This window comes from Schistocerca serialis, chromosome 6, assembly GCF_023864345.2.
Source record: "Schistocerca serialis cubense isolate TAMUIC-IGC-003099 chromosome 6, iqSchSeri2.2, whole genome shotgun sequence".
NCBI classification, from domain to species: domain Eukaryota; kingdom Metazoa; phylum Arthropoda; class Insecta; order Orthoptera; family Acrididae; genus Schistocerca; species Schistocerca serialis.
The window spans coordinates 49,209,956-49,237,387 of NC_064643.1; the positions used below are offsets into that span (position 1 = coordinate 49,209,956).

At 47.3% G+C, this 27,432-nt stretch overlaps 1 protein-coding gene across 1 annotated transcript; it reads left to right on the forward strand.

Moving 5' to 3' along the window:
- Window positions 1–1,551: 1,551 nt before the first annotated feature.
- LOC126484233 (bursicon-like) lies at window positions 1,552–26,379 on the forward strand (the record flags this gene model as incomplete). Its single annotated transcript, XM_050107649.1, has 3 exons — window positions 1,552–1,698; window positions 16,955–17,080; window positions 26,186–26,379. Coding segments are annotated over 3 exons (408 nt in total), but the record flags the coding sequence as incomplete, so codon positions are not given.
- Window positions 26,380–27,432: the final 1,053 nt, after the last annotated feature.

The following is a 27,432-nucleotide window of genomic DNA, read 5'->3' on the forward strand; positions in this document are numbered from 1 at the left end:
CGGTACAGTTGTGGCCTACAGAGAGTACGGTTTACCGTTCCGCGGTACTGCCGCCCACGTGGGTCGGGATGCCACGGTTGTCACGCCAGTGTGGAAGCGACGCGTTCAGAAGGGTGCAGTTCTGCGTTCTGCTCCGTGCTGGATCTCGGCAACCCCACGTGATTAGCGCCGCAGACGGCAGCACAGCCAGCCAATACGACGTGGCGCACCTCGTCTGCAGGAGAACAGGTATCCACAGGGCCAGCGCGATAGTATTTGGAGCACCACAGATGTCGGCACGGTGACAGTGGGTCCTGTTTGCGTTGATACGCCAGCAGACACAGGAGCCACTTATACAAAATGACAGTCACAATCTCATTATTTATTTTGCCGACAACCGGTTGGCGATTGTGACTGTAATTTTGAATAATTGATTATAAGTAAATTAATCGCTGCTATCTCCACACAACTATGTTGTCTAAAAATTTAGACACAGGGGCATTGCCGATGGTATGCCTGACGACAACACTGTGCACCGCACTGTCTTTTCAGAAGAGCTCCTGTTCTGCCTACAGAATCGTCACAGGGATATCCATCTACTGAGGGTCCGAGGGGAACGAACATTGCGATATTACATTCATTACCATCGTACGAGCCCGTCACCTCTAATTACACAGGGTACCACTGGGGACACGATGCAGTCACCTCTGGTTCACATAACCAGTAATCTGGACAGCAGCCATTCTATATTCGCCTTTTGCCTTATCTTTGACGTCTCTGTGAAGAAATGTTTCAACAAGATGACATAAGAACAGAGGTAGCCTATTCTGTCCTTAACTATGTCGGTACAGGGATTGCACTGGCCAGCATGTCCTCCAGATCTTTGAGGTATTGAACCTGCTGGTCACAGGTTGCCGAGAGACTGCCACACCACTCCTTTCCAGGCACTAAGATTAGTGATTTGGCACGGAGTCGGAGCGCCACAGAACTATGTACTCCCATCTGTTTCTCGAGGTCAGTGTGACGCAATGCCAAAGCGGGTCGGAGCTGTTGCTCTTGCGAGAGGTGACAATTCTCTGTATTAAGTTTAACACTCCTTATTCTGCCAAATCACCTACAACTTGATGATGTTTTCTTCCTTCTATACCGTGTGTGCGCAATAAGTAAAATTTTATTTGCCGTTCTTCCCGATATTGCAATTTTAAGGCTCGAGAACGTGAATCGGCGCTGTTCAGACCATAAAGATCGAGTCGTTTTGGAACATCACAGAAAATGTAAATCTGGACAGCTCTCGGAGTGCGGTCGAGTTTGACAGAGAAGAAAGGCATTAGTACAGTCGAGGTGTCACCCCCGTACCAGGGCTGATGCCTGGCAGTGTTAGGGTCTGAACTGCCCTAGCCCACTTCCAGGGTGGTGGTGGAGACGCTGGAAGCTGGTCCCCCAGTTGGCGGTCGAGTTTCAGAGCCGGCGTCTGCAGGGGCGGGGGCGGCGGCGGCGCCGCGGTGGTGGCTGGGCGTGGCGGCCGCGCTGCTGGCGGCGCCGGCGCCGGCGCTCGCCGTCGTGCGTCCCGACGCCTCGGAGGCGTCGCAGGCGCCGGAGCGCAGCCCCACGGACGAGTGCCAGCTGACGCCGGTCATCCACGTGCTGCAGTACCCCGGCTGCGTGCCCAAGCCCATCCCCAGCTTCGCCTGCACCGGCCGCTGCTCCAGCTACTTGCAGGTCCGTACACTACACAGTTCTAAAAGTACTCGCGTAGAATCGTGCAGCCAGTAACTGTGCCCAGCGGTTGGAGACGGCAGGTTGTTCCAGGGCAGCGCCAGCTTGCCGAGCAGCCCTGCCTGCCCACCTGGGCTCGGCTGAGCGCCAGCTGCTCGGTCGCCGCTGCCCGCCTCTGCCCGTGGGCGCGCCGCCTCGCCTCGCCTCGTGCAGCTGGCTGCAACACTCTGGTTTACGAGAAGAAAACTTCCGTCCAGTGTCTGTTGTGAAATCTTACAACATATTGGTTTTCTTCTTCTGGCCCATTGCAGCTACGTTCGGTCCTTCCATCTCTTCCCATGCATCTTTTACCTTGCTGAACATATTGCCAAAAATATAGTGGTAGTCTTAAATCTTCCACTTGCAACAGATTGAATATCCGTTTTCGCCACTTTTCTTCAGCCTTTTCGTTTACATCAAATGTTTTCAATTCCTTCCTAATACTTGTTCTTCTTTCATTAACTCATTTTGTGAATACTGCTGTGTTTTTGACGAAGTTTCACTGTGTTAGCTCATAGGCTTCCTTTGCCTTTCTGTTTCACTAACCAAGATTCACACCCACACAGCAAATGTGGTACTGACGTAACTTTATAAAATTTAAGATTAATTTCTGTCCTACATTTTTTAATCTTCCAGTTGTAACGTTAGGTAACACAAATTCTCAGTTGTGTGTTTTTAATGTCCATCTCCTCTGTGTGTTACCACGATCACTAAAAACTGAAATCCTGTGATTTTCTTCTCTGTTATTATTCTTCCCCTTATTTTGTTCCTCCCTTAGGAAACCGTCACTGTTGTTTTCTGTACTGATGTCGACATGTTATATGTCTAATGTTTTTTTGTGTAATTCATAGTCAGCTGTTGTATGTTTGAACGTAATGAGCTGCAGGAAACGAATAACCTCTTCTCGGTCAACCCAACTGGATTTTGTAAGCATCAGTCGTGCAGAACCTAAATTGTGCGTTCTTCACACGATATCCTGAGAGACGTGGATAACGGAAGACATGTACATGCAGTAACTCTTGTCTTCCAGAAAAGCATTAGTCGGTGCCACCCCAACACTTCTTACCGAGAGCGCAATGGAGAAATTTTTGGCTTGTTTGAAAATTTGGTAGGCAGAACGCAGCATATTATCTCGGATGGAGAGTCATCGATAGAACTAGGACTAACTATGAGCGTTTCTCAGGAGACTGTGTGCTGTTCGTACATTTATTACTGACCTGATAGACATTATTAATACCAATCTCAGAGTATTTGCAGATGATGCAGCTATCTAAAATTAAGATGCATTTGAAAAATGCTGCAGAAAAATATCCATTCAGATCTATTTCGTAGCAGTGCAAAGATTCGTAATTTGCTTTAAATGCTCATAGATGTAAAACTGTGTGCTTCAAAAAAAAACGCAAAACCATAGTATCTACATTATAAAGAACCTGCAATTTGCGTCAAGAAATTCATTCAGTCTGTACGAATATAACTTGGAACGATCATACAGGCTAATTCGTATGTTAGGCAGGTGGCAGACTTAGGCTAATTGCCAAGCTAGTGGGGAAAAGGCAGACATCTGCAAAGGAAATTGATTACAAATCATTTCTGCGTCTCATCTTTGTGCCAAATGGTAGTGACAGACGAAGTTGGACGTGTACAAAGAAAGAAAGCGTGAATGGTCACAAATGGTTCAATGGCTCTGAGCACTATGGGACTTAACATCTGTGGTCATCAGTCCCCTAGAACTTAGAACTAATTAAACCTAACTAACCTAAGGACATCACACACATCCATGCCCGAGGCAGGATTCGAACCTGCGACCGTAGCAGTCGCGCGGTTCCGGACTGAGAATGGTCACAGACGTGACTTGACTAATGACGGAGCGTCATGGAAATCCTGGGAAAACTGAACTGGCAGGCTTCTGAAGAAAGATGCCATCTAATCCATGAAGGCCTATGTACAGAATTCATAAATTAGTATTATGTAAGGAATGCAGGGATATACTACAACGCCTTATGTATCGTGTAAGCAGGATTAGATTAGTTACAGAGTATACAGAGGCACTTAAGCAGTCAGTCTCCCTTGAATAGAGAATGCTCACAGCCAGAAGGCTCAGTGGGGTGAAAATGTGTGTAGCTAGCAGGCAACCATGCCACAAAGAGACACTCGCGCTTCCGGCAGCCAGACTGTGAGGAGGAGGAGGAGGAGATTAGTGTTATCGTGCCGTCGGCAACGAGGTCATTAGCGATGGAGCACAAGCTCGGATTAGGGAAGGATGAAAAGGGAAGTCAGCCGTGCCCTTTCAAAGGAACCATTTGCCCAAAGCGATTTAGAGAAATGACGGAAAGCCTAAATCGGGATGGTCACAAAAGGGTTTGAACTGCCATCCTCACGAATGGCCCAACTGTGGCCTCCTGAGTGGCGTGATGGTCCTCTGGGAGAATTTCAACACAAGCTGGAGGTGTTGCATCAGTTGTGCAACGGTGCCGGTATCAGTGGTCACGCGACGATTCTCACACCTGTAGACGATGTTCTGGATGTCCAGGGAACACAGACGCCCGCCAGAGCCGTCGTAATGGCAGCAGTGGAAGATGGCACAGGTACCATAATTCAGACACGAGTGCTTGTGAGCCCAGATACAACACGAACTGTTACAAACCGGTTGTTAGCAGTGGGACTAAGGGCACGCACACCTCTAGCCTGTCTGCCACTCGCGCCACAGCGTCGACGTGCACAGCTCAACTGGTGCCATCAAAGGGTCACTCAGAAGACGGGACAGCGCAATGTGGTCTTCAGCCATGAAAGCAGATTCAGCTTCCACCGAAGTGATGGTCGTTTGTGGCTAAGACGTGGACCTAGTGGGCACAGTCACATAGAGAGAGACAAATTGGGTTTGTGGTCTGGGATGTGATAAGCTACGACGCTCATTCGTCTTTGGTGTTTCTGTAGGGGAAGCTAACTAGCGCTCGATATATGCAGAATGTTGTTAGAACCGTACTTTGCCATTCTTACAACAGAAAGGCCACGTGTTGTTCCAATAGGGACACACTACTCGTGAAATGCGATGTGTTCTGCAAGACATGTACCAACTTCTCTGGCCAGCACGATCTGCACACTTGTGGGATACAACGTTACAATGTGACAAAAAGTGACTTGTGCGACTTGCCAACGGGCAACTGTTGGAGAACTTGGTGAACAGGTCGAGTAGGCGTGACATAGCATATGCCGGGATAGTACCTGCCTTCTTCGCGAACGATCGGATGTGAGAATCAGCATCTGCGTTGCTGCCTGTGGAGGTGACAGCATGTACTAATGTGGTCGATATCGGGTACCTCAGACTTGCTTGTGTTATTGATTTGTAATCATTTCATATACTCCACATACACTGTTGCAGCAATAAATCTCGAGTGGATTGGAAACCTCTAAAAGGGTGTACTAATTCTTTTCTGGTAGTGTAAGTGTATAACACTGAGTCATAGGTTAGTTTCTACGAAGCAACCATTTCAGTAAGTTGTACCTACTTTTGTGCAGACTGAAAAAGAGCAAAAACTTTTTTCCCCTTGGTGTTTGGTTTAGAATGGGAAAACGTGTAACATGACAGAAGCTAAATTCAATGCTGCTTACGGTGATGTTAGTAGGAGGAGAAGAGGGGTGCTACCCCTCATTACATTGTTGCCAGATGTATCCAAGATGATGGCGATGAGGTCATCCAAGATGGCGGCATGTAGACTTGGCAACAGCGAATGGTATCATCCAATATGGCGGCCATGACGTTATTCGAGATGGCGGATTCTGGTGGGAAGTTTGAGTTTTGGTGGGAAGAAGGTCAATTGGGCTACCTCCACCAACCTAAACCCCCTCCCCTTCCAACCCCCAGAAAAATGGCGGGAGGTTCAAATTCCATAAGCATAATGCATCACACCGAGGTTATCTCAACTAACCTAAGAAAAGCGAGGGAAAACATGTCCCTTGGGCTACTCCTACTAACCTAAGTCATCCAACCACGACTTCTTCCTAGGAACTAGTGCCAAGTTTGCATTTTGGAGGGAAGATAGGTCAATTGGGCTACCTCTGATACCCTAAGAAAATGGCTCGAAAGAAAGGACACTTTGACTACTTCCACTAAGCTAGGGAGTCGTGGGAGGAGGACTCAGCCTGCACTGGGCTGGTGGGGAGAGGAAGGAGTGTACTTTATTTATTTTGGAACAATTTATTTAGGGATGGAGTATATTTATTACACTGATACCACACACACGCTCTGACATGCTTGGGGTCTTGTCACACAGCCTACAGACGTGTGAACCACTAAAAGACTCTGGTGCACGATTTCAACAGTTGACAATTAGCAAGCATGTTTGCAGTCTTTATTTAAACAATTAGAGCGACTACTGCCACCCACTGTGTTCGTCACGAGATCCAGAGCACAACTGCCCTTGTGCACAGCACCACCACCAGAGTGTGCTATCATCCCTCTCATCTCTTCGACCGCTTTCTAGTGCCATTCTAATGGGACAGCTCTGACGTGCAGATACCGACATCACAGATCGTATTGTCCCACCGTTTGTGATGTGTGTGTGATGCCCATACTGAAATTACAGATCATGCTGTTCCACTGCTCGTGACTTGTGTATGAGTGACGTGAATATGGACGTCACAGATCATGTTATATAAAAATTGTTCCACTACGGACATCACAGATCATGCTATACAAAAATAGTTCCACCACTCTTAAATAATTCAGTACACTGATGTGCAGGCCCGAAATCAACTTGTAAACTGTCCAAATAACACATAGCATGGCCTACAGACCTGTTCGCAAAATAACCCAACAGACACCCTGTCCACTACACCGCACTGGAGGCTACCAGTGAAGTGACGCAACTGTCAGCTGCAAAGTGATGCACAGCTGCCCGCAATCATGAGGCAGTGACATCCTATTCATACTCCGCACCTTAGAATTCCTCTCAAAATACGTGTTCACCTGGACACAGTTGCTGATGTGGCAGGACGAGAGTGAACACAGCGTGCTGTAAACAACTGAGTAACTAGAAACAAATAGAGGAAACCTCATATTTCCACTCTCAAATACTGATGTCGGTGGTGTAAATTATAGCGATGATTTGGAATCTGCTACAAGCCAACTAAGGTTTTCCCTTGTCTAGAGAACGGGGAAACATGTCTTCAACATGCTAGATGCACAAACCACAATCGATCTTCTCTCAACTAAATAAAGGCGTGAAATGTGCAAAAGCAGTAAAATGAGCAATTTACATGGGAGTCAATAACGCTCCAGCGCAATCGCACCTCCATACACAGTCTTCTCAAACTTCCACATGATCACGAAAGCTACTCAACACATACTGAGTATTAGTTCACTATTCGGTTGTCTAGACGACGACAAAGTTGACTCAGATACATTCCTACACTCCAACAGGCCTCTGTATTCGAACGGCTGCTGCCGTTGTCAGGAAATGTGAATCGTTACCACCACAGGTCATGCATACATGGAATCATTCTAGATAACTGGTCAAATATATGTTTCATAATTATACTTACAATTAAATGTTACAATCGTGGTCTCAACTGAACAGCATTTGCCAATGAGTGAAGTATCGGAAATACACCCTGCTGAAGACTGGCTCTGGAAATGGAAATATTTGTACCTTCCTTACAACTGGACACAGTTTTCAGCAGGGTGTATTTCCAATCCATCGCTCATTGTCCAATGACGTTCAGTTGAGATCATGATCATAACATTTAATTGTAAGTATAATGATAAAACATATATGTGACCAGTTTTCTACAATGATTCCATGTATGCATGGCCTGTGGTGCTAATGATTCTCGTTTCCCGACAATGGCAGCAGCCATCTGAATGCAGAGGTCTGTTGGAGTGTAGGAATGTTAACTTTGCCGCCATCTAGACGAGCGAATAGTGAAGTAATACTGTGTGTTGGGCGGCTTTTGTGGTCAGGTAGAAATTTGGGAAGATTGTGTATGGAGGTGCGATTGCGCCGGAGAGTTATTGACTCCCATGTAAATTGTTCTGTAGACTGCTTCTGCACATTTCGCGCCTTTATTTAGTTGAGAGGCGATCGATTGTGGTTTGTGCATATAGCATGTGGAAGACATGTTTGCCTGTTCTCTAGACATGGGAAAAACCTTAGTTGGCTTGTAAATTTGAGGGATGATTTGGAATCTGCTACATCACTGACATCCGTATTCGAGAGCAGAAATATCAGTTTCCTCAATTTTTTTTCTACTTAGTCAGTGGTTTACAGCACGCTGCACCTCACTAAAGTTTGAGGTTTGTAGAGAAATATATTTCCAGTCTATATCTTGGGAATTATGTTGCGCTAGCGATCGGTAGGATGCTGCCTAGAGCTTGATATCGGGAAGTACCGCAAAAATGGTATAATAGTATGGAAAACGATGCGAAAATACATGTTTTCTTGTAATCTCCCAGTCTGGAGATGTGCATGGAAAAGCGAGCAAGCAAGGAAGCAGGTTCGGATCAGAAACAGTAATGCATTTGTGCTGAGGGATGACAATCCCGAATTTGTAGAACAGTTCTGAGTGTGACTTCGGTCCGCTGAGGGTGCTCTGATGTAAAAGGGATTATTTTGTATAGTGGAGAATATGAATTGTATGTTTACTAGATCGGCATGGTACGCGGTGATATATTGGTGGGATGGAGATCGGTTTCACGCTCTAATATTCAAGCTTCTGTCCTCAGTTGGAGAGCAGTGTAATTGAGTAAGAATCTTTCCGCATTTGACGATATGTATGGCACTTTGTGAGGTTTAGTTGGCGGTGCAATATGGTGATAAGTGTAAAACAGTTTATTGCCACTGAATGTCACGTTTATAGAAAGAAAGAAAAGGTTGACAATTCTTCCCTAGGGCTGAGGAGCATCATGACATATAGCCAGTGTGAGTGTAGGCACGCCCTAATTTTTTTGGGTGCTGTACAGATATAAAAGATAACTACACTGTTTATATAAAATGTGTGTATATTGTATTGTTAAGTTGCTGTGGCTTATGTTGTAGCCAGACTAGAGAAGATGAGTGTGGGATGTATTGATTCAGCACATAGATAACCACGAGGGTATGAGAGAGATTTTTTACATGGAAAATTATGCGTTATAGATATGAATATTCGTTCCCGAACCACAAGTGTCAAGAGCAGAAATTACATGTACATAGATCGGTGTGCCGGCCGAAGTGGCCGTGCGGTTAAAGGCGCTGCAGTCTGGAACCGCAAGACCGCTACGGTCGCAGGTTCGAATCCTGCCTCGGGCATGGATGTTTGTGATGTCCTTAGGTTAGTTAGGTTTAACTAGTTCTAAGTTCTAGGGGACTAATGACCTCAGCAGTTGAGTCCCATAGTGCTCAGAGCCAACCATAGATCGGTGTCAGACTGTAATCATAATAATATTTAAGTGTAGTTAGCTTGGTAAATATGTTCCTGGCTTCCGATATTCTTCTGAGTCTAGTATGTATGTATTTGATGATCAGTAGACAGGTTTTGTGGGTTTAACTGTGAGTGCAATTTAGCGATCTGTGGAAAACAATTTTAGTGCTGAAAGTCTCCTCTGCAGAAAACAATGGTGAACGGTGTTCCCACTGGACCCGTACAGCAGGTATAGTGTGAACACACCTTCAATGTTAAAAAAACACATGAGCGCACGGTCCAGAGTCGGGGTGAGTGTGCCCCGAAAAAAGAGGTGTTCACTCTCACCTGGTCGTGTCAACAACTGTGTCCAGTTAAACACATATTTTGAATTTCTGAGGTTCGGAGTATGAATAGGATGTCACTGCCTCATGACTGTGGGCAGCTGTGCACGACTTTGCAGCTGACAGTCGTGTTACTTCACTGGTACCCTCCAGTGCGGTGCAGGGGATAGGGGGCTGTAGGTGGTGCTTGCGTGTGTCTCTTGGATTATTTTGCAAACAGGTCTGCATGCCGTTCTGTGTGTTATTTGGACAGTTTACGAGTTGATTTTGTGTCGGCACATCAGTGTCCTGAATTATTTAGGAGTGGTGGAACAATTTTTGTATAGCACAATCTGTTATGTCCGTATTCACGTCCTGTACACACACACGGCACGAGCAGTGGAACAGCATGATCTGTAACATCAGTATGGGCATCAGACACACATCACAAACAGTGGAACAATACGGTCTGTGACATCGGTATCAGCGAGTCAGAGGTGTCCCATTAGAACAGCGATAGAAAGCGGTCGAGGAGATGAGAGGGATGATAGCACACTGTGGTGGTGGTGCTGTGCACTAGGTCAGTTGGGCTCTGGACCTCGTGGCGAACACACCGGATGGTGGTAGTGGCTGAAGTTGTTTAAATAAAGACTGGTGCATGATTTCGACAGTTGACAATTAGCAAGGATGTTTGCAGAGTCTTTTAGTGGTTCACATGTCTTTAGGCTGTGTGACGTGACCCCAAGCATGTCAGAGCATGGGTTTTGCATCAGTATAATCCCTAATTAAACTGTTCCAAAATAAATAAAGTACACTCCTTCCTCTCTCCACCAGTCCAGTACAGGCCGAGTCCTTCTCCTACGAATCCCTAGGAGGAGGTGGCGGTCGGGTGACTTAGATTAGTGGAGGTAGTCAAAGTCTTCTTTGTTTCACACCATTTTCTTAGGGTAGTAGAGGTAGGTGAATTGACCTATCTTCCTGCCAAAATTCAAACTTGGTGCCAGTTCCTAGGATGAGGTGGCAGTCGGATGACTTAGGTAAGTGGAGGTAGTCCGAGTGTCCTTTCTTTCACACCATTTTCTTAGCTTAGTAGAGATATGCAAATTGATCTTTCTTTACCACCAAACTCGGTGCCAGTTGCTAGGAAGAGGTGGCGGCCGGATGATTTGGTTAGTACGTGTAGCGCAAGTGACATATTTTCGCTCTATTTTCTTAGGTTATTGGAGATAAACGTGGTGTGATGCATTGTGCTGTTCGAATTTGAACTTCCCTCCCCTCCCCTACCCCAGAAAAACAGTGGGGAGTTAGGTTAGTGGAGGTAGCCCAATTGACCTCGTTCCCACCAAAATTCGAACTTCCCGCCAAAATCCACCATCTGGAATGACGTCACGGCCGCAAACTCGGATGTCGGCATTGCTGTTGCCAAGTCTACACGCCGGCATCTTCGATGACGTCATAGCCGCCATCTCGGATACATCTGGCAACAACGGAATGTGGGATAGCACTGCCCTCGTCCCCCTACCGACGATTCGCAGTGAACGGTACAGGTCAGATACCGCTCCGAGCCTCTTATACGTGGTCGAGCTTTGTGATTTGGTAAATCTGTTAACAATTTTCGTCGATTACCGCACGGAAGTTTCGACACGGGTCGTAGTATACTGATGAGAATGGTAGTTGACATTTTACACAGTGTGGTGGCTTATAATAAATGGCTGGAATCCGTTCGAATAACTTGTAGAGTGCTGTGCCGATTTAGTATTCGCTAACTGGTCGCCACGGTGACGAGCTACAGAACAGTGTGGAAAACTGAAAGCTGTCTGCACGTGCCGGTTGCAGTGACCGACTCGACAGTGTATAGTGTTAGTAAACGAGTAAGTTATTTTATACTACCCAGTGTTGTGTAGTGACAAATTTCAAATTTTGGGAAAAGCTCAAAACGTATCGAAAAGTGAGACATAAAGGTGGACAGAGCACCTCTGCAGGTTTCGGTGAGTGCAACAGTAGTCGTCAGGCGCGTCAAAAGGTGGCGCGTGACGGAGTGGTGCGCGGGTTTTGCTTCTTCGAATCCACTAAATGCGTTAGTGTCGAGCGGCAGTTCCGCATCGAATATCAGGTAAAAGCTCCAGCAGACAAGCTGGTGTAACACATTTCGCGGGACCGGCTGCCAACGCTGTGCGGAGCAGCCAGTCGGCAGGCAGGTGCCGCAGTCGGCTGTTTGGCGCGTCCCTCGCCAACTTGTGCCGTTCTGTCGCGACGCTCAGCTGTTCTCACTCTGGCAGGGACCTGCGACGGCTGTTGCAGCGAGAAGCAAAGGCGGGCTTCAGTGACGAAGCCACGTTTCGTGTGTCCGAATCGTCATAAAGCGCGTGTTCGGGACACAGAAAATCCGCACGAGGCTGTGGAACACAGGTGACGCCTTCCGCACCGCGTCCCACGGAGCGCGTGTCATTCCAGGCAGCAGGGCGCGCGGGCCGGACGCGGCTCTCCGCTCCTCCTGCGCAGCCACCCCGGGACTCCGTGTGATTTCTTATTACGAGCTCGCGTCAAAGACCGTGCGCTCGTGCGTACACTGCCACGTAATTTGAAAGAGTTGCAAGGAGGTACAGTTAATGTGTTCGCTTATATCGAACTGACGCGTCGGAACACGTACCGCAAGATTCTGACCTCCGTACTGACATTTACCGTGTCACAAACTACGCCCGTAACGACCGCCTGTAATTTGAGTTAAAAATTTGGAGAGGTGGTCTGTGCACTGATACCTGTCGTTTTTCTGTTTATCGTCGTGTTTTCCACAGTCGTCTTACGAGACCCTGGAGGTACTTCTGAATAATCCTGTACATTACATGTGTTTATCCTTAGTAGTTTCAGTCAGTTACCTTAGACTTCAATGCAATCTTTGCTAAACCTGTGGAATGTGGGGAGGTCTGTTTGTTTAGTCTTTGTGTATTTCAAAACTGCGTCACGATGAAAACTACGTTTCCTCGATTGCCTTCATTTTCCTGACCGACACCTAATAAACAAATAAATGGCGTGTGGCTAGGGCCTCCCGTCGGGTAGCCCGTTCGCCGGGTGCGAGTCTTTCGATTTGACGGCACTTGGGCGACTTGCGCGTCGATGGCATTGAAATGATTATTAGGACAACACAACACCCAGTCCATGAGCGGAGAAAAATCTCCGACCCAGGCGGGAATCGAACCCGTGCCGTTGGGATTGAGATTCTGTCGCGCTGACCACTCAGCTACCGGGGCCGGACACCGACACCTAATAGAGGATACGGACGAAGCTAGTTACTGTGATTTAAGCACATAAAATTCCACAAACACTTCCTGGTATGAAAGACTAAAAATAAAAGAGATTCCGCTTTGTACTTTACACATAGCTTCCTTTATTCTTCACAGTATCTACTTCTTTAATAGGAAACAAATAATAAATTTCAGCTTTGACACTTTTTTCCGAACTACAAATGTTAGCATCTAAAAAATATTTTCTTATCGTTGTTTTTGTTTCTTCGAGGGCTGTAGCCGTGTGGAACAAATCCATGCGGCGACGGTGGCAGGGGACAGTCGTACCCAAGGTTTCTTTTTATTATTTTTAAATCATCAGATGATTATTACTATATAAAAATTATTAATTAAGTGACTAATTATTACAGATTTTAAATTATTTCTTTTTATTAATCACATTTGCAACGCCTGATGGTTCATGCCTAAGAGACAATACTGCTTTGACAAGTAGATGATACCTCCAGTTTTTTATGCTTTATATCTCCGTAATATGCTGCCCATTGTTGGTCTTTGGTGGGTTAGTCTACTCAAAGAATACAAATCACATGTGACAAATTCCAAAGAAAGCTAAACTTTTTTTCATTTAATACTCTATGCGAGGGCCGTAGTTTTTTTAGCACAGACACATCATCCAGAACTGTTAAGTCTACCGTTACATCAACGTACACCCATACTGAGCAAACAGCTGTTAAATGCATGGCAAAGGGTACTTCCCATTGTACCAGATAGTAGGTCTCCTTCCGAAACCCTTCACGTTTGGAGGGATGGAAGAATTATTGTGTAAAGGTCTCCGTGTGTGGTGGAGTCTGTGTGGTCACTCTGGGAGCAGTATGCAGGGGGTTGTACTGTACTCCTACATTCCCCATGTAATACCATTTCTCGGCACTACAATGGAGTGCATAACTTACGGACGAGAGTCACTTTCGCATAATGTGTCTCCGCTAAGCAACGCAGCTCCGCGAAACTTGGATCGTACATAGAAAGCGCTACTACAGCGTAGTACAGTGCAGTACAACAGACAGGGCAACCGAAAGAAATGCGCAATGAAACGAGCAGGAAGGAGACTTGTATTCGAAGACAGTTCGTACACTGAGGTCAAGGCGAGTCGTGATGATTGGCTGAACATTAGGCAGGGTAGGGCTCGGTTCTCATCAGAGTGTGTGACCACCGCGGGAGGCGCTGCATGCTCTGCGACCGGGTGACCGCGAGCCCGGCGAGGAGTGGGTGCGGCGCGCCGCCGCTCACAGCTGCTGCACGCTGCAGTAAGTGCTCGATGGGGGGCGAGCTCATTATCAGTCGAATACCTCTGCGTTCTGAGAACTCTTACTCCTGGGCTGTTCAGTGAGATCTCGTGCTGTCGTCTGTAAAAGTGAAGTCAGAGCAGAATACATCCCTGAAGAAAGCCACACGGGGAAGGAGTAGAGTCTCGGAATGACGGCACACTTGCTGGTCAGTGTGTTCAGAGTCTCGGAGGTCAGTGCGGCCGTGCAACATTATGCTCCTCACACCGTAACACCTCGACCACCGAAACGATTACTGAGCCGTGGTAGGGGAACAAGGGGGACACAAATAGTAGCACCAAAAATTTTTCTTCAGCAGGATGGCTTTATTGGAGTGAACAGTAGACAATGAAATTTAAATAACAAGTCCCACAAATATGGCTTCACAAGTAAGATTAATTTTATGATAGTTAAACTTTTTTTTAAAAAAAAGCTTTGAACAAATATCTCTTAATGCCTTTAGTAAAACAATAAATGACAAACCTAACGAGAAAGTGCAATCCACCCCAACATTTCCATAGAGCATAAATTGTGCAACTTGTGTCTAACCCCAAGGATTTGCCAAGATAAAATTTCCCCAAAACGTAAAAGATAAATAATTACACTAAAATGCTGTATCAGTTATCAACATAAAAACTCACAAGGAGCCAAAGGCTAGATTTTAACATTTCTGACATCGCAGCAGTAGGCAAGATAAAATTAACTCAGTCAACGAAATACATTTACACCAAAGCTCAAATACAAGTTAAATTTTAACACACATGGCGACAACCGCCAGCTTACAATAGTTCAAACATTATTCAATCTCATAGGTGCGCAGATGTCATTACCAAGGTGAATGTGCGAACCAACTCGACGCAACTATATCACGGCATAGACCAAATTACAGATTCGGCAGTCTATGCAGGGAAGTCGGCAAGAAACGGTAAACAAGTCAGGAAACGATCACCGTCGCCCACTTACACACTAGCGCACAGGCACAGATGAGTACAGGGAGATAGGACAGGCAGGGGGCCGGCCGAAGTGGCCGTGCGGTTAAAGGCGCTGCAGTCTGGAACCGCAAGACCGCCACGGTCGCAGGTTCGAATCCTGCCTCGGGCATGGATGTTCGTGATGTCCTTAGGTTAGTTAGGTTTAACTAGTTCTAAGTTCTAGGGGACGAATGACCTCAGCAGTTGAGTCCCATAGTGCGCAGAGCCATTTGAACCATTTTTTTTGACAGGCAGAGTGTAAAAAAAAAAAAAATAAAAAAAAAATCGTCACGGGGCCCACCGAACCACAGGACGGGAACTACCAAAATTAACTTACCTTAAACTTCAAGCACGAGCCCGGGCGAGGAAACGGGAGATCGTACGGGCACAGGCCAGCAAAAACCCCGGACAAACACACAGAATACCGTAAATTGCAAAACATAATTTAATCAATTATCCCCCAAAACCCCGGAACTTGGCACAAGCGAAATTACAGGCCACAGGATCCGAGGCACTCTGTTTAACCTTTTCCCTCTTTACACTTCTGCAAAGTTCTGCAACGGCACAATAAAAGGCCAAGAGAAACACACTTAGTAAGGTACATCACCGCACTGAATGCCGAGAAACACGAACACTGGGGTTTGTCCACGATTCAAACACAATCATAACAACGAAGATAATCTTCTTAGGCATAGCACGCTGAAACACACAAACAGCACCAAACTTCCGAGGACGGAAAAGTACTCCCGTGTAACCCATATCCGGGAGCAGAACAGCCACAAGCTCCCGCCGAGGTGCGGTCCAGGGAAATCGCCGCGAGAAAGATGATCCGGCACGAGTATGGTGACCCAGACCTCAGCGAGGCGCAGTCAGGCAGGGCAGGAAGGCTGGCAGTCGGGCGACGACCGACCCGGGGAGCAGCGAGTGACGCCAGGCCCGGCCAGCGACAGCGCGCAGGGACCCACCGTCCGACGCACAAGGCAATGCTCGCGCCCAAACTCGACTGGCCGCGCACACAACACGCCACCGGCCAGAGGCGGCGCCACCCGCCGCCAGGAGGCGCCCCGCAACTCGGAGGCCCAACGATCGAGAATCGATCAGGAATGCCGCCGCCAAGGCACAGTTACGTTTGGCAGTGCTGCCGGGTGCATCACGTAGCCTCATATTGCGAGAGTGCGAACACATATTGCACACAGGCACATTCGTAGAGCTACGCTAGTCGGCAGTGATTCATTACGCAAAAGTTACTTTCCTCCTTAAGTTATACACGCCAGCGTAGGTTTTCAGGTGTATTTCGTGTCTGTCTTCGAGCAGCTGCGAGTTTGTGTCCTTCTGCATTTGCACGGCTAGCCCGCATCTCGTGGTCGTGCGGTAGCGTTCTCGCTTCCCACGCCCGGGTTCCCGGGTTCGATTCCCGGCGGGGTCAGGGATTTTCTCTGCCTAGTGATGGCTGGGTGTTGTGTGCTGTCCTTAGGTTAGTTAGGTTTAAGTAGTTCTAAGTTCTAGGGGACTGATGACCATAGCTGTTAAGTCCCACAGTGCTCAGAGCCATTCCATTCAGCCATTTGCACGGCTCTCTCTCGTCGGTCGAAAAAAATCTGTAAACAGTATTAGCTGTTAGTTCTATTTAGTACGGGCAATGAACAATATTCGAGGACGGTATGACTGTTTTGCAAGCGTTCTTATTTGTAGAGTGATTGCTTTTCCCCAGTATCCCGCCACCTGCCGTACCTGAAGCTGAGCCTACGTCATAGTGTGAGGTTGCCCCCACCTCATTCGATAACTCCATCTGAGAAAAAGTTGTGTGTCCTCCAACTACGAAATTGTCAGTCCAATCGAGAATTCCGCTCGATTAAGTGGTGCCATTGTCAATGTGCTTCGGTGTGGTTCTGATTAAAATCGAGAAATATTGCATAAAAGCGCGACGATTGTTATAAGCTGCGCCGACTGAGTGTGCTGGTGACGGGCGGCGCGTGTGCCCGCAGGTGTCGGGGTCCAAGATCTGGCAGATGGAGCGGTCGTGCATGTGCTGCCAGGAGAGCGGCGAGCGCGAGGCCGGCGTCTCGCTCTTCTGCCCCAAGGCCAAGCCCGGCGAGCGCAAGTTCCGCAAGGTACGTACCGCGGCTGCGCGGCTGCCCGGCTCCCCGCCGACCCCACGCACCACAGCGCCGGCCCGACGCGCTGGCCAGCCGGTAGGGCGGCGGCAGCACATTTCTCAAGTCCTGCAAGGTTTGAGCGCCACCACCAGCGTCTCCTCTGCCACTCAAGCTGATTGTGCAACGCTGGCCCAGTCCGGCGCAGAGGGAGGGAGGGAACTTCCACGTCCGAAATCTGTGGGATCTCCAGGGAGAAAGCGAACCTATGATATTGGTGATGACGACAATGATGGTGCTGAGGACGAAGTGGAATAGGAGGAGGACACTATTTTCCAAGTTCTGCAAGATAGATACCACTTGTCTCATCTCTCGTGCTGGGGTCAATTGCGAGCACACGACACGAACACGATCCCAGTGCGGTGGAAGGCCATCTTGCACATCCAGTAGAACTGTAATCCTCCTGGGGAACGAGAAGGGGAGAAGTTCACGTGTTTTGCAGGTGGTACACATACATAACTTGTGGTGGTCGGGCGTCACGACAGGAATGCGGGACCATCGAGTTGCCGGGGGCCGTGTCCCACAGTCGAGACAACTGGCGTCCTCAGCTGTCTTCACACCCGAGCGGAGCTTGTGGGCTTTCAAAAAAATTAATGGTTGCCCTCAACTACGTACCCTCAGACTCAGAGTTGAAACATTAAAAGTTTGTGCTGGTTTCGTTGTATAGGGGCTGGGATACACAGTTGCCGCATTACATGCCAAATACTGCTGACTCTACAGTATACAATATGAATACAAACGTGAATCGAATGGTCGAAGGTTCCTATCACCCAACAATTGCGAATTTTGAATGTAACATAGAAATTTATAAATGGAAGATCTGCAGGTACTATTTCAACGACTTTAAATGATGAGTACGATAGCAGAAGTACCTTTAAGAATGCCATTTATTACTGTAAAGCACTTATTGGTCTCGATGGTCCACCACAAGTCGAATAACAAGGAAACAGTAGATTCCTACTTCACGTAATTAGTTATGAGCAACAACGTAGCTCGTGAGATATTCACTTCCAAACGCATACTACATCTTCAGTGCAGAAGCCACGGAAATCTCACAGGTGCACAAGTCGTCACTACGAAACATCTCTGTCTCCCGCAAGCACGTGCAAACTGCTCGTCACTCTGCAAGATTTGCCGCGACCGTCCGTCGCGCCTTCCCGCCCAGCACTCCCCCGTGTCCTGTGCCACCCGATGCTCCTCCCCCACTTCCATACAGTCTCCCCGTTGACCTCGGCAATCGCCTACCGTAGTAACGAGCGCTGTGATTGGCCAGAGCGCTTCCTCCACGTCTCCAAGTCAACGCACACTCACAAACTTCTTGAAACACATACGAAATACTGGATTTACATTTAAATACTTGAAATTAAATAAATATTCCTACGGCTGCACCATAAACACGCTCTAACACACATTATTAAATACATAAACAAATCAAATAAACATATATCAAAGGAACAGAAACAAAATTAGCCCAGTAGTCTAATGTCTCTGTGCTTTCTAAAACACAGTAAAAATTTGACCAATTTCTTCATGACTAGTATACATCGAATATAAACAAAGACATAGACGAATAAATACACTCCTGGAAATTGAAATAAGAACACCGTGAATTCATTGTCCCAGGAAGGGGAAACTTTATTGACACATTCCTGGGGTCAGATACATCACATGATCACACTGACAGAACCACAGGCACATAGACACAGGCAACAGAGCATGCACAATGTCGGCACTAGTACAGTGTATATCCACCTTTCGCAGCAATGCAGGCTGCTATTCTCCCATGGAGACGATCGTAGAGATGCTGGATGTAGTCCTGTGGAACGGTTTGCCATGCCATTTCCACCTGGCGCCTCAGTTGGACCAGCGTTCGTGCTGGACGTGCAGACCGCGTGAGACGACGCTTCATCCAGTCCCAAACATGCTCAATGGGGGACAGATCCGGAGATCTTGCTGGCCAGGGTAGTTGACTTACACCTTCTAGAGCATGTTGGGTGGCACGGGATACATGCGGAACAGCATGTTGGAACAGCAAGTTCCCTTGCCGGTCTAGGAATGGTAGAACGATGGGTTCGATGACGGTTTGGATGAACCGTGCACTATTCAGTGTCCCCTCGACGATCACCAGTGGTGTACGGCCAGTGTAGGAGATTGCTCCCCACACCATGATGCCGGGTGTTGGCCCTGTGTGCCTCGGTCGTATGCAGTCCTGATTGTGGCGCTCACCTGCACGGCGCCAAACACGCATACGACCATCATTGGCACCAAGGCAGAAGCGACTCTCATCGCTGAAGACGACACGTCTCCATTCGTCCCTCCATTCACGCCTGTCGCGACACCACTGGAGGCGGGCTGCACGATGTTGGGGCGTGAGCGGAACACGGCCTAACGGTGTGTGGGACCGTAGCCCAGCTTCATGGAGACGGTTGCGAATGGTCCTCGCCGATACCCCAGGAGCAACAGTGTCCTTAATTTGCTGGGAAGTGGCGGTGCGGTCCCCTACGGCACTGCGTAGGATCCTACGGTCTTGGCGTGCATCCGTGCGTCGCTGCGGTCCAGTCCCAGGTCGACGGGCACGTGCACCTTCCGCCGACCACTGGCGACAACATCGATGTACTGTGGAGACCTCACGCCCCACGTGTTGAGCAATTCGGCGGTACGTCCACCCGGCCTCCCGCATGCCCACTATACGCCCTCGCTCAAAGTCCGTCAACTGCACATACGGTTCACGTCCACGCTGTCGCGGCATGCTACCAGTGTTAAAGACTGCGATGGAGCTCCGTATGCCACGGCAAACTGGCTGACACTGACGGCGGCGGTGCACAAATGCTGCGCAGCTAGCGCCATTCGACGGCCAACACCGCGGTTCCTGGTGTGTCCGCTGTGCCGTGCGTGTGATCATTGCTTGTACAGCCCTCTCGCAGTGTCCGGAGCAAATATGGTGGGTCTGACACACCGGTGTCAATGTGTTCTTTTTTCCATTTCCAGGAGTGTATATTTGTAAGCATGCTGCTACCGTTTCTTCGTGTAACTGTGGCGTACTTATGTCCTGACGCGATCAAAAGTAATTGGCCACTTTGACCTCCAATAACATATCTACTATTCAAGTTAGGTAGGCGTATAATTCGTACCAATTTAGGTTTACACTAATAGCTTTCTAAAGACATGTCGATCGACAAAATCGGATGAACCGTTTAGATTTTGGAAATTCGTTTCTGGGTGTTACTTGTATAATTTACAGCCAGATACTAAACTTTAAACTAACAAAGATATTGAAAATCGGATTAGACCGTCAGAATCGTCGTGCAAATGATGATGTACATGTTTCTTTTTAAGGTACCATGATTCCTCTGGCGGTTATTAATTTCTACATTAACTGTGAAATATCTGCCATTACGGTTTCACAAAGTCCGCCGTCTTTGGCACTCCCGGCATACAAATCTCCTTCGTCAGCACAAAGCCCACTCCTCGACACAGCACAGCGTCAACACGGAGTCCCCGGCGCCCGGCGACGCGGCCGGCCTGTGCCACGCGCTGGGGCTGCCCCTCTCCCTCCAGCTCACAGTTCGGCTCCGCGCGGCTGCAGAGAAGCCGCCGCTTGCCGAGCGGCCCGTGCGGCCACGCCAGCTCCCAACTTAAGAGTGTTTCCAGGGCGCCACTGCTCGCCCGTCGCCGCACAGCCTGTTCCCATGTACCGTTTGTGAAAACTTGTGACACTTCTGTTTCGAAATCAGAGGTGGAAACAGACACCGTGGAAAGCCTGAGTGGGGCCTGCAACTATGCTCGGATACGTTATTGGTGAAGGTGGCTGTCTGCAATAAGCAAAGAATCTTGCTTCTATAGAACACTGGTTTTGTACAGTTTTTCGGTTTCACTACATATTGAGTCTCCATTTCAGTTTGTCTCTAGAATATTTGTCCTTTAATGTTTATGCGGTATTTCATTTCATATTCAAATTGGTATCAGCAAGAAACATCAATTTCTGTCTTTTGCCTTGTATTTCAATTAATCCTTTTTTGTCGAGCAAAAAACACACACATAGTAATCAATACCTTGGTAAGCTATAGGTACTGATACTTTTATTCCCATATTATCGAGATATTGATTCAGTTTTAGGTGCTGCACTAATACCCAATATTGTATTTGTACCGACTCTTTTTTTTTCGAATATTATTTCACATTCACTCATTGAGTATGTATACTTTTTTTCCAGTGTTATCCACACACAATACGTAAGACAGCAGTGATAGCTTTTATTAATATCAAAAAGATTAGTCAGTTTAAGGGATTTGACACCAAATATTATATTAGTGCTAATCTTTTTCTGATATGAGTGAGACACCAGTACTATTTTAAGTGTTGCAATCAATTAGAATTATTGTATTATTTTTTCTGATATTACTTAGGTGTCGTACAAGTTAACATGATGAAGTTAATATCAAATAACCTACCGTATCGGTATCAATACCCTTGTTCCATTATTACCAAAGTTACTGACACAATTTTTCGTCTCACTACTCGTATGACAATTGTGTTACTATCGTAACCTTTTTCTCATACTCTCTAGATGTTGTCGGACTCTAGCTTTAGCTGTCGATATCAAATAACAATATGAGTTCCACTACCATCAAGGTATCGACACCTTGATAATACCTTTCTCCTGTGCCTCTGGGACAGAAATATTTAATCTTCCAATCTGTCAGTTCTTAGCCGTACAGCCGACTAGAAGGCGATTCGGTGACAAGAGAGTCAGCACAGCAGCACGACTCGTGTCTGAGAATAAATCGAAGTAAATGACGATCCAGTAAATTGACAATGATTATAACTCACCTGTTGAACCGCCAAGCAGAGAAGACAGAGTACGGACGTGAAGCGACTAGTGTCCTTTAACTGCAGCTGAGAAAGCTCGTCCCGGCTGGTCGCGTCCTCTGCCAGTCACCCTCCCGCGGCCTCCTTGGCCACTCCGTCGGCCCCTGCACGTCTGCTGAGCTGGCCGATGCTCCGTCCTGTGACAGCGCAGTTTGTTGCGCTGTGCAATAAAGTTCACCCCCCTCTCGGTGGACTCTTGACTATGTGTCAACTGTAAGGAAAAATACCGTAGTTGCACTATACGTGCCGACAGGGAGCAAAAATGATTTCAAGTTTCATGTCTGACTAACTACCAAAAGAGTAACAGTCACTGAACGAAAACACCGATACGTTATTACTTCGATGTACGAACATACGCCGTCGAGCCCTACGACTTCCGCACGTCCAACACTTTCAGTCTCTAGCAACCAGTTTATGGTTTTCACCCTAACTTGATACTATAGTTAGAACGCTCGTACAATGTCTGACAATGTTCATTTCGAACTATAAGTTCTCGTTTAAAATTGCACAGTACGCCACACGGAATTTTAATTATTCGAAATAAAGTCACATCTCGAATTTGCCGAATCGTCATTTGTGGTTTTAATCTCCTAAAATCGTACAATTACTCATTACTAGTACATTTTTGCACAGTTGAGGGCAACATGTCCGATCACAAGAGCTCGGCACTTATCCATCCGACTCCACATCTCTGACGCACTCACAAGCCTACTGTGCGCAAAGATCGTTCACTCCCGATTGGCTGAATCCCAAGGTTATATCAACACCGTTCCACGTACTCTCTCTCCAAACGATCACATTTCCAAAACACTATAGACACAATTATTAAATAATATGTTTGAGATAAACAAATGAAAGTAAATTAGTTCCATCTTTAAATGCCTGAACTACTGAAGTACATTTCATAATTTAAAACTACCGTAAATTGACTTCTTATAATTCACCATTTCCCCGATGCCTGTGACCGTCAGATGCAACACCCACGCACATTCTCAAGCTCTTGCGTGCTGAGTTACTTACTCGTGGAATCAGAAAGACTGACAGGCAACACACATTCCACATTTAGTCCTTCTCTCACTCAGACAATAATATTAAATAATGAGTTTCATTTTTTTAATCATAATTTCTGTAAATCTCAAAATTATTACCTAAAATAAATGGATCTACAGAAAACAATTCGAAGGGCTAGACACATCGTAAAACTTCCTCACTGACGTTTACCGAATACAATGAGGGGAAAAAACGAACGCAACACCGAGAAGCAGTTCTGCAACGTAGACCGAAGTTGCTGTGCATGTTCCTTCATACGCAGGGTGATGTCTGTTCAAATTTCGTGCCGGTGGCAAGAACCATTGCGAGGATGCAAATCATGTTTGTTTGAAATGCACGCTGTATCGGTCGTCGAGATTGAACGCGGTGAGTTGATGTTTGTCACATCTGAAGGTGACTTGACTAAGAGGTCATTATCAGCGCCTCGCTGAGTTCAGACGAGGCCGTGTAATAGGGCTACGGGGAGCCGGGTGTTCCTTGCGCCACAGTGCAGAGTGGCTCGGCAGGAATGCAGGCAGTGTACACGACCGCCGCGCCGGCAGCGGTGGCCACGGGAACGTAGGCTGCTGTCGTGAGGCGGCGGCGCCCTGGACGGCCGCCCGTCGCTACCCAGGGGGAAGACCACCGCGTGCGGCGTCGCACTGCATCTGCAGCAGCAGCAGCCGGCACCACACTGACACGACCGACTCTCACAAATCGGTTAATTCGAGGACAGCTCCGAGACACACGCCCTGTAGGGTGCACTCCACTGACGCCAAACCGCCGCCGTTTGCGACTTCAGGGATGGGTCTGCCGTATTTCCTGATAAAAGCTGGCTGGCTGCGTGCGGTGCCAGTGGAGGCAGGTCGAGGGCCTGCAGCCAGCCTGCCTGTGTGGAGTCACGGCCTGGGCAGCAGGGCGCTCTCCTTGCTATGCCACACACCACGGTTGCAAATCCGTTGTGCAGCCGTTGGTGAACAGCGTTCCACGGGCTGTTCTCCAACCGGACAGTGTCTGCCACATAACGCTGTAGTAGCCAACATGCTTTACAGCGTGTCGACGTGTTGCCACGGCCCGTTCCATGGCCAGAACTGTCTCCAATTGAGCACAATGGGACATCGCACGACAACTCCAACATCATCCACAACCAGCATTAACCGTGCCTGCATTCACCGACCGAGTGCAACAGACATACGTCTCACAAACTGAGATCCGGCACCTGTACGACACAATGCATACACGTCTACACGTCTGCATGCTGGCGTTCAACATTCTGGCGTTTACACGGGTTGGTAATGTGACAGCATACACATTTGCTATGACTTGTCTCAAACTTACACTAACCTCTGATTTTTCATCCTTAATCACTTAAATATTACCTAGACAAAAGTATTCCGACAATCGCATTACACTAATTACTTTTTGGTTTCGCGACTTATTTTTTTTCTCGTCAGTGTACATTCGAACTCTGAATTCTGTGTTTAATGCTGTCGGTATGAGGCTGAAATTAACACCACAAACAACCCTATAAAGTTTTATTGCTCTGGTGTATGGCAAAAGTATAATTTAATTTACAACAGTGTACGCAATACTCGGTCACTGGTAAGGCGGCGACATGGCTCGTGTGACAACGCCTGCCGCGGTGCAGCCCTCGACTTGTTGCACGTGTGTCAGCCGCCGTCCGCCGTCCGCCGTCCGCCGTCCGCCTCTGTGTGGGCGCCGAACACCGCCGTGCCGAGTGCTCGTACTGTGCGTGTACTCTGTCGTGTGCAACTTTCACCGCACTCGCGAGGAATCTCATAAACATCTGGCTTTTGCAAAAGCATATCACCTTTCACAGACCCCAGAACAACTGTCGTCTCGGTTATTCTGGCAATTTATGAAGAAACATTTCTCATATACAGGAGAAAGGCCATAGACTTTTCATCGACATTGCACGGGCTGCGCGACCTAAACTTTTCCGTACAGTTGTAGTCTGCATAGCATAGTGGTAGCTCGACACCTGCAAGTGGATGGATTGTGGTTCACGCAATGCTTTAAAAATCCACCAACCCTAGGTCAAATTAATACGTCCAAAACCCGTAGGCAATCATTCATTTCCTACTCTGTGATATTTTCGAGAGAAGAGCTAAGTTGTTCGTCAATAATTTATCCGTTCTGTGCGACCAAAATATGAATTGTCATCGATTTAACTTCGGACCACTGTCGGTTTGAAAATTGCAGCATTGAGGGCTGCTTCTTTTATACTGCTGCCACAGATGTATCTCCAAATGATGATGGAAAACAGTATTCACAGGGAAAACTTGAAGAATTACAATTCTAGCGGTTGGTTTCTATACGTAGTATTGTATCAGTGTCAATGTTTCTTTCCATTACGACCGAGGTAGCAGTAGTATTTTAGACGTTAATATTAATATCAAATATTGTATCTATTGAAATTTTTGTGACACTGTTGACGTTTTGTACAATTTCAGGTGTTGGTGTCATATACTGCATCGGTATCAATATCTTTTCCCGTTTCATCAATGTGTCCTACAATTTTAGATAGTATTGATGTATTTTCCGACGATATCAAGGAATCATATGATTGAACATGTTTGTGTCAGTACAAAATATTCTATTCCATTGAAATCCTTGTTTCGTTTTAATTAGGCATTGAGACAATATTGGTATCAATGTCTAACATAAATATCAGTATTTTTATGACATTACTGAAGTATTTTACAATTTAAGGTGTTGATATTGATCCCAAATATTGCACTGGTACCACTATTCTTTTACTGATATTATCGAGACCTTTAGATGTCGATATCACATACCGCACGATTACCGACACTTCTGTTGAAATATTATTGAGGTATTTACACTACTGTGAGAGGTGATACGAATACCAGTTATCAGAACCTACATTTTCTGCATTACTAAGGTATCGACACAATTTCAGATATTGATCCGATACCAAATATTATGTACCCATATCTTTGTTCCTATATCCGAGCTGTGGGTAGAATTTTAGGTGTCGGTATTGGTAGCAAGACCCGTGTCAACCCTGGTGTCGGTGGCCACACTGCTCCCTCCTACAGTCCCAGAGCCCCCCCCCCCACCCCCCCTCACGACGTGAGCTGTGACGACGGCGCCTGACGCCCGCCGTTTGTTGTCCCGCAGGTGTCGACGAAGGCGCCGCTGGAGTGCATGTGCCGGCCGTGCACCGGCGTCGAGGAGTCGGCAGTCATCCCGCAGGAGATGGCCGGCTACCCGGACGACGGGCCGCTCGCCGCGCACTTCCGCAAGTCGCAGTAGGGCGCCGCTCCGCGCCGAGCCGCACTTCGCCCTCTCTGTACCGCCCATTTTCCTAATAAACTGACTTGCACTCTCAACACCGACCGCTGCTCATTTACCCACTCCTGTCCGTGCGTCAGCAATGCAGGTGGAGCACCACAGTAGCGAGTTCCCGGACACGCAGCTGTTGCCGCTTGCGCTGACTCGGTGTCAGGTGGAGCACCGCCTCCAGTAAATAGCCGCGGCGCATCGGTTCATCTTCACAGTTCACACCCGCGGCTGATCTAGCGGCAGTCCCATCCTAGACACCGAGGTGCGCACAGGGTTTCGTACCTCGAACTGACGCTACCCCCTCGGAGGAGCATCCGAGTTTTGTTCTTCTGGACAGGTAGCCGGTCTCGTATGACGGCCGCAGGGGGCTCCAGCCTGACGCTGGACAGCGGCCGCGGCGCCTCCGAACGGGCAGTATCAGCTGCCCGAGCAACAGAACTCACTTCCTTCGTTTAGTGTACCGTTTCCCTGTCTCATTCCCCCACCACCGCCTGAATGAGGATACAGTCCGTTATCCTTCGTTTATCTTTGTTCATTTTTACCTTATAACTTCTTTTCGTCTCATTATCTGTTAGATTAAGATGATCTTTCAACTCCTTTCCTGTGTCTGACATAATTACAATCTTTAGTCAACCTAAGCAGCTTTATTGCTTCTCCTCGAGTATCATTTCCTCTTACAGATGTGTCCTCGGTTATCTTCAGTGTACCGACAAATCGACACGGCGGCCACTGCCCTGTCAACAATGCTTATTAATGCAGATTGATTTTTTTACAAATTGTTCATAATTCCTTCGCTCTGTGTATTTTACCCCTGAGAAAACACAGGTGTGAATGTGCAAACATAGTTATGCAGAAAAAGTAGTACGTTTGCACCACGTTATCACTTTCCTACTATTACGAAAAAATCAACTGCCCTTAATTATCTGAAAGCAGTCGCAAGTTTGATGAGACAAGTCATCACAGCATCGGTATAAACATAATGTTTCCACTGCTCAGAGAACATTATGTCTAAACTGAAATGCTTATATCATCGCAGGTAACATTACAGGTAGAAAGCTATGTGCATAGTATTGAGGACTAAC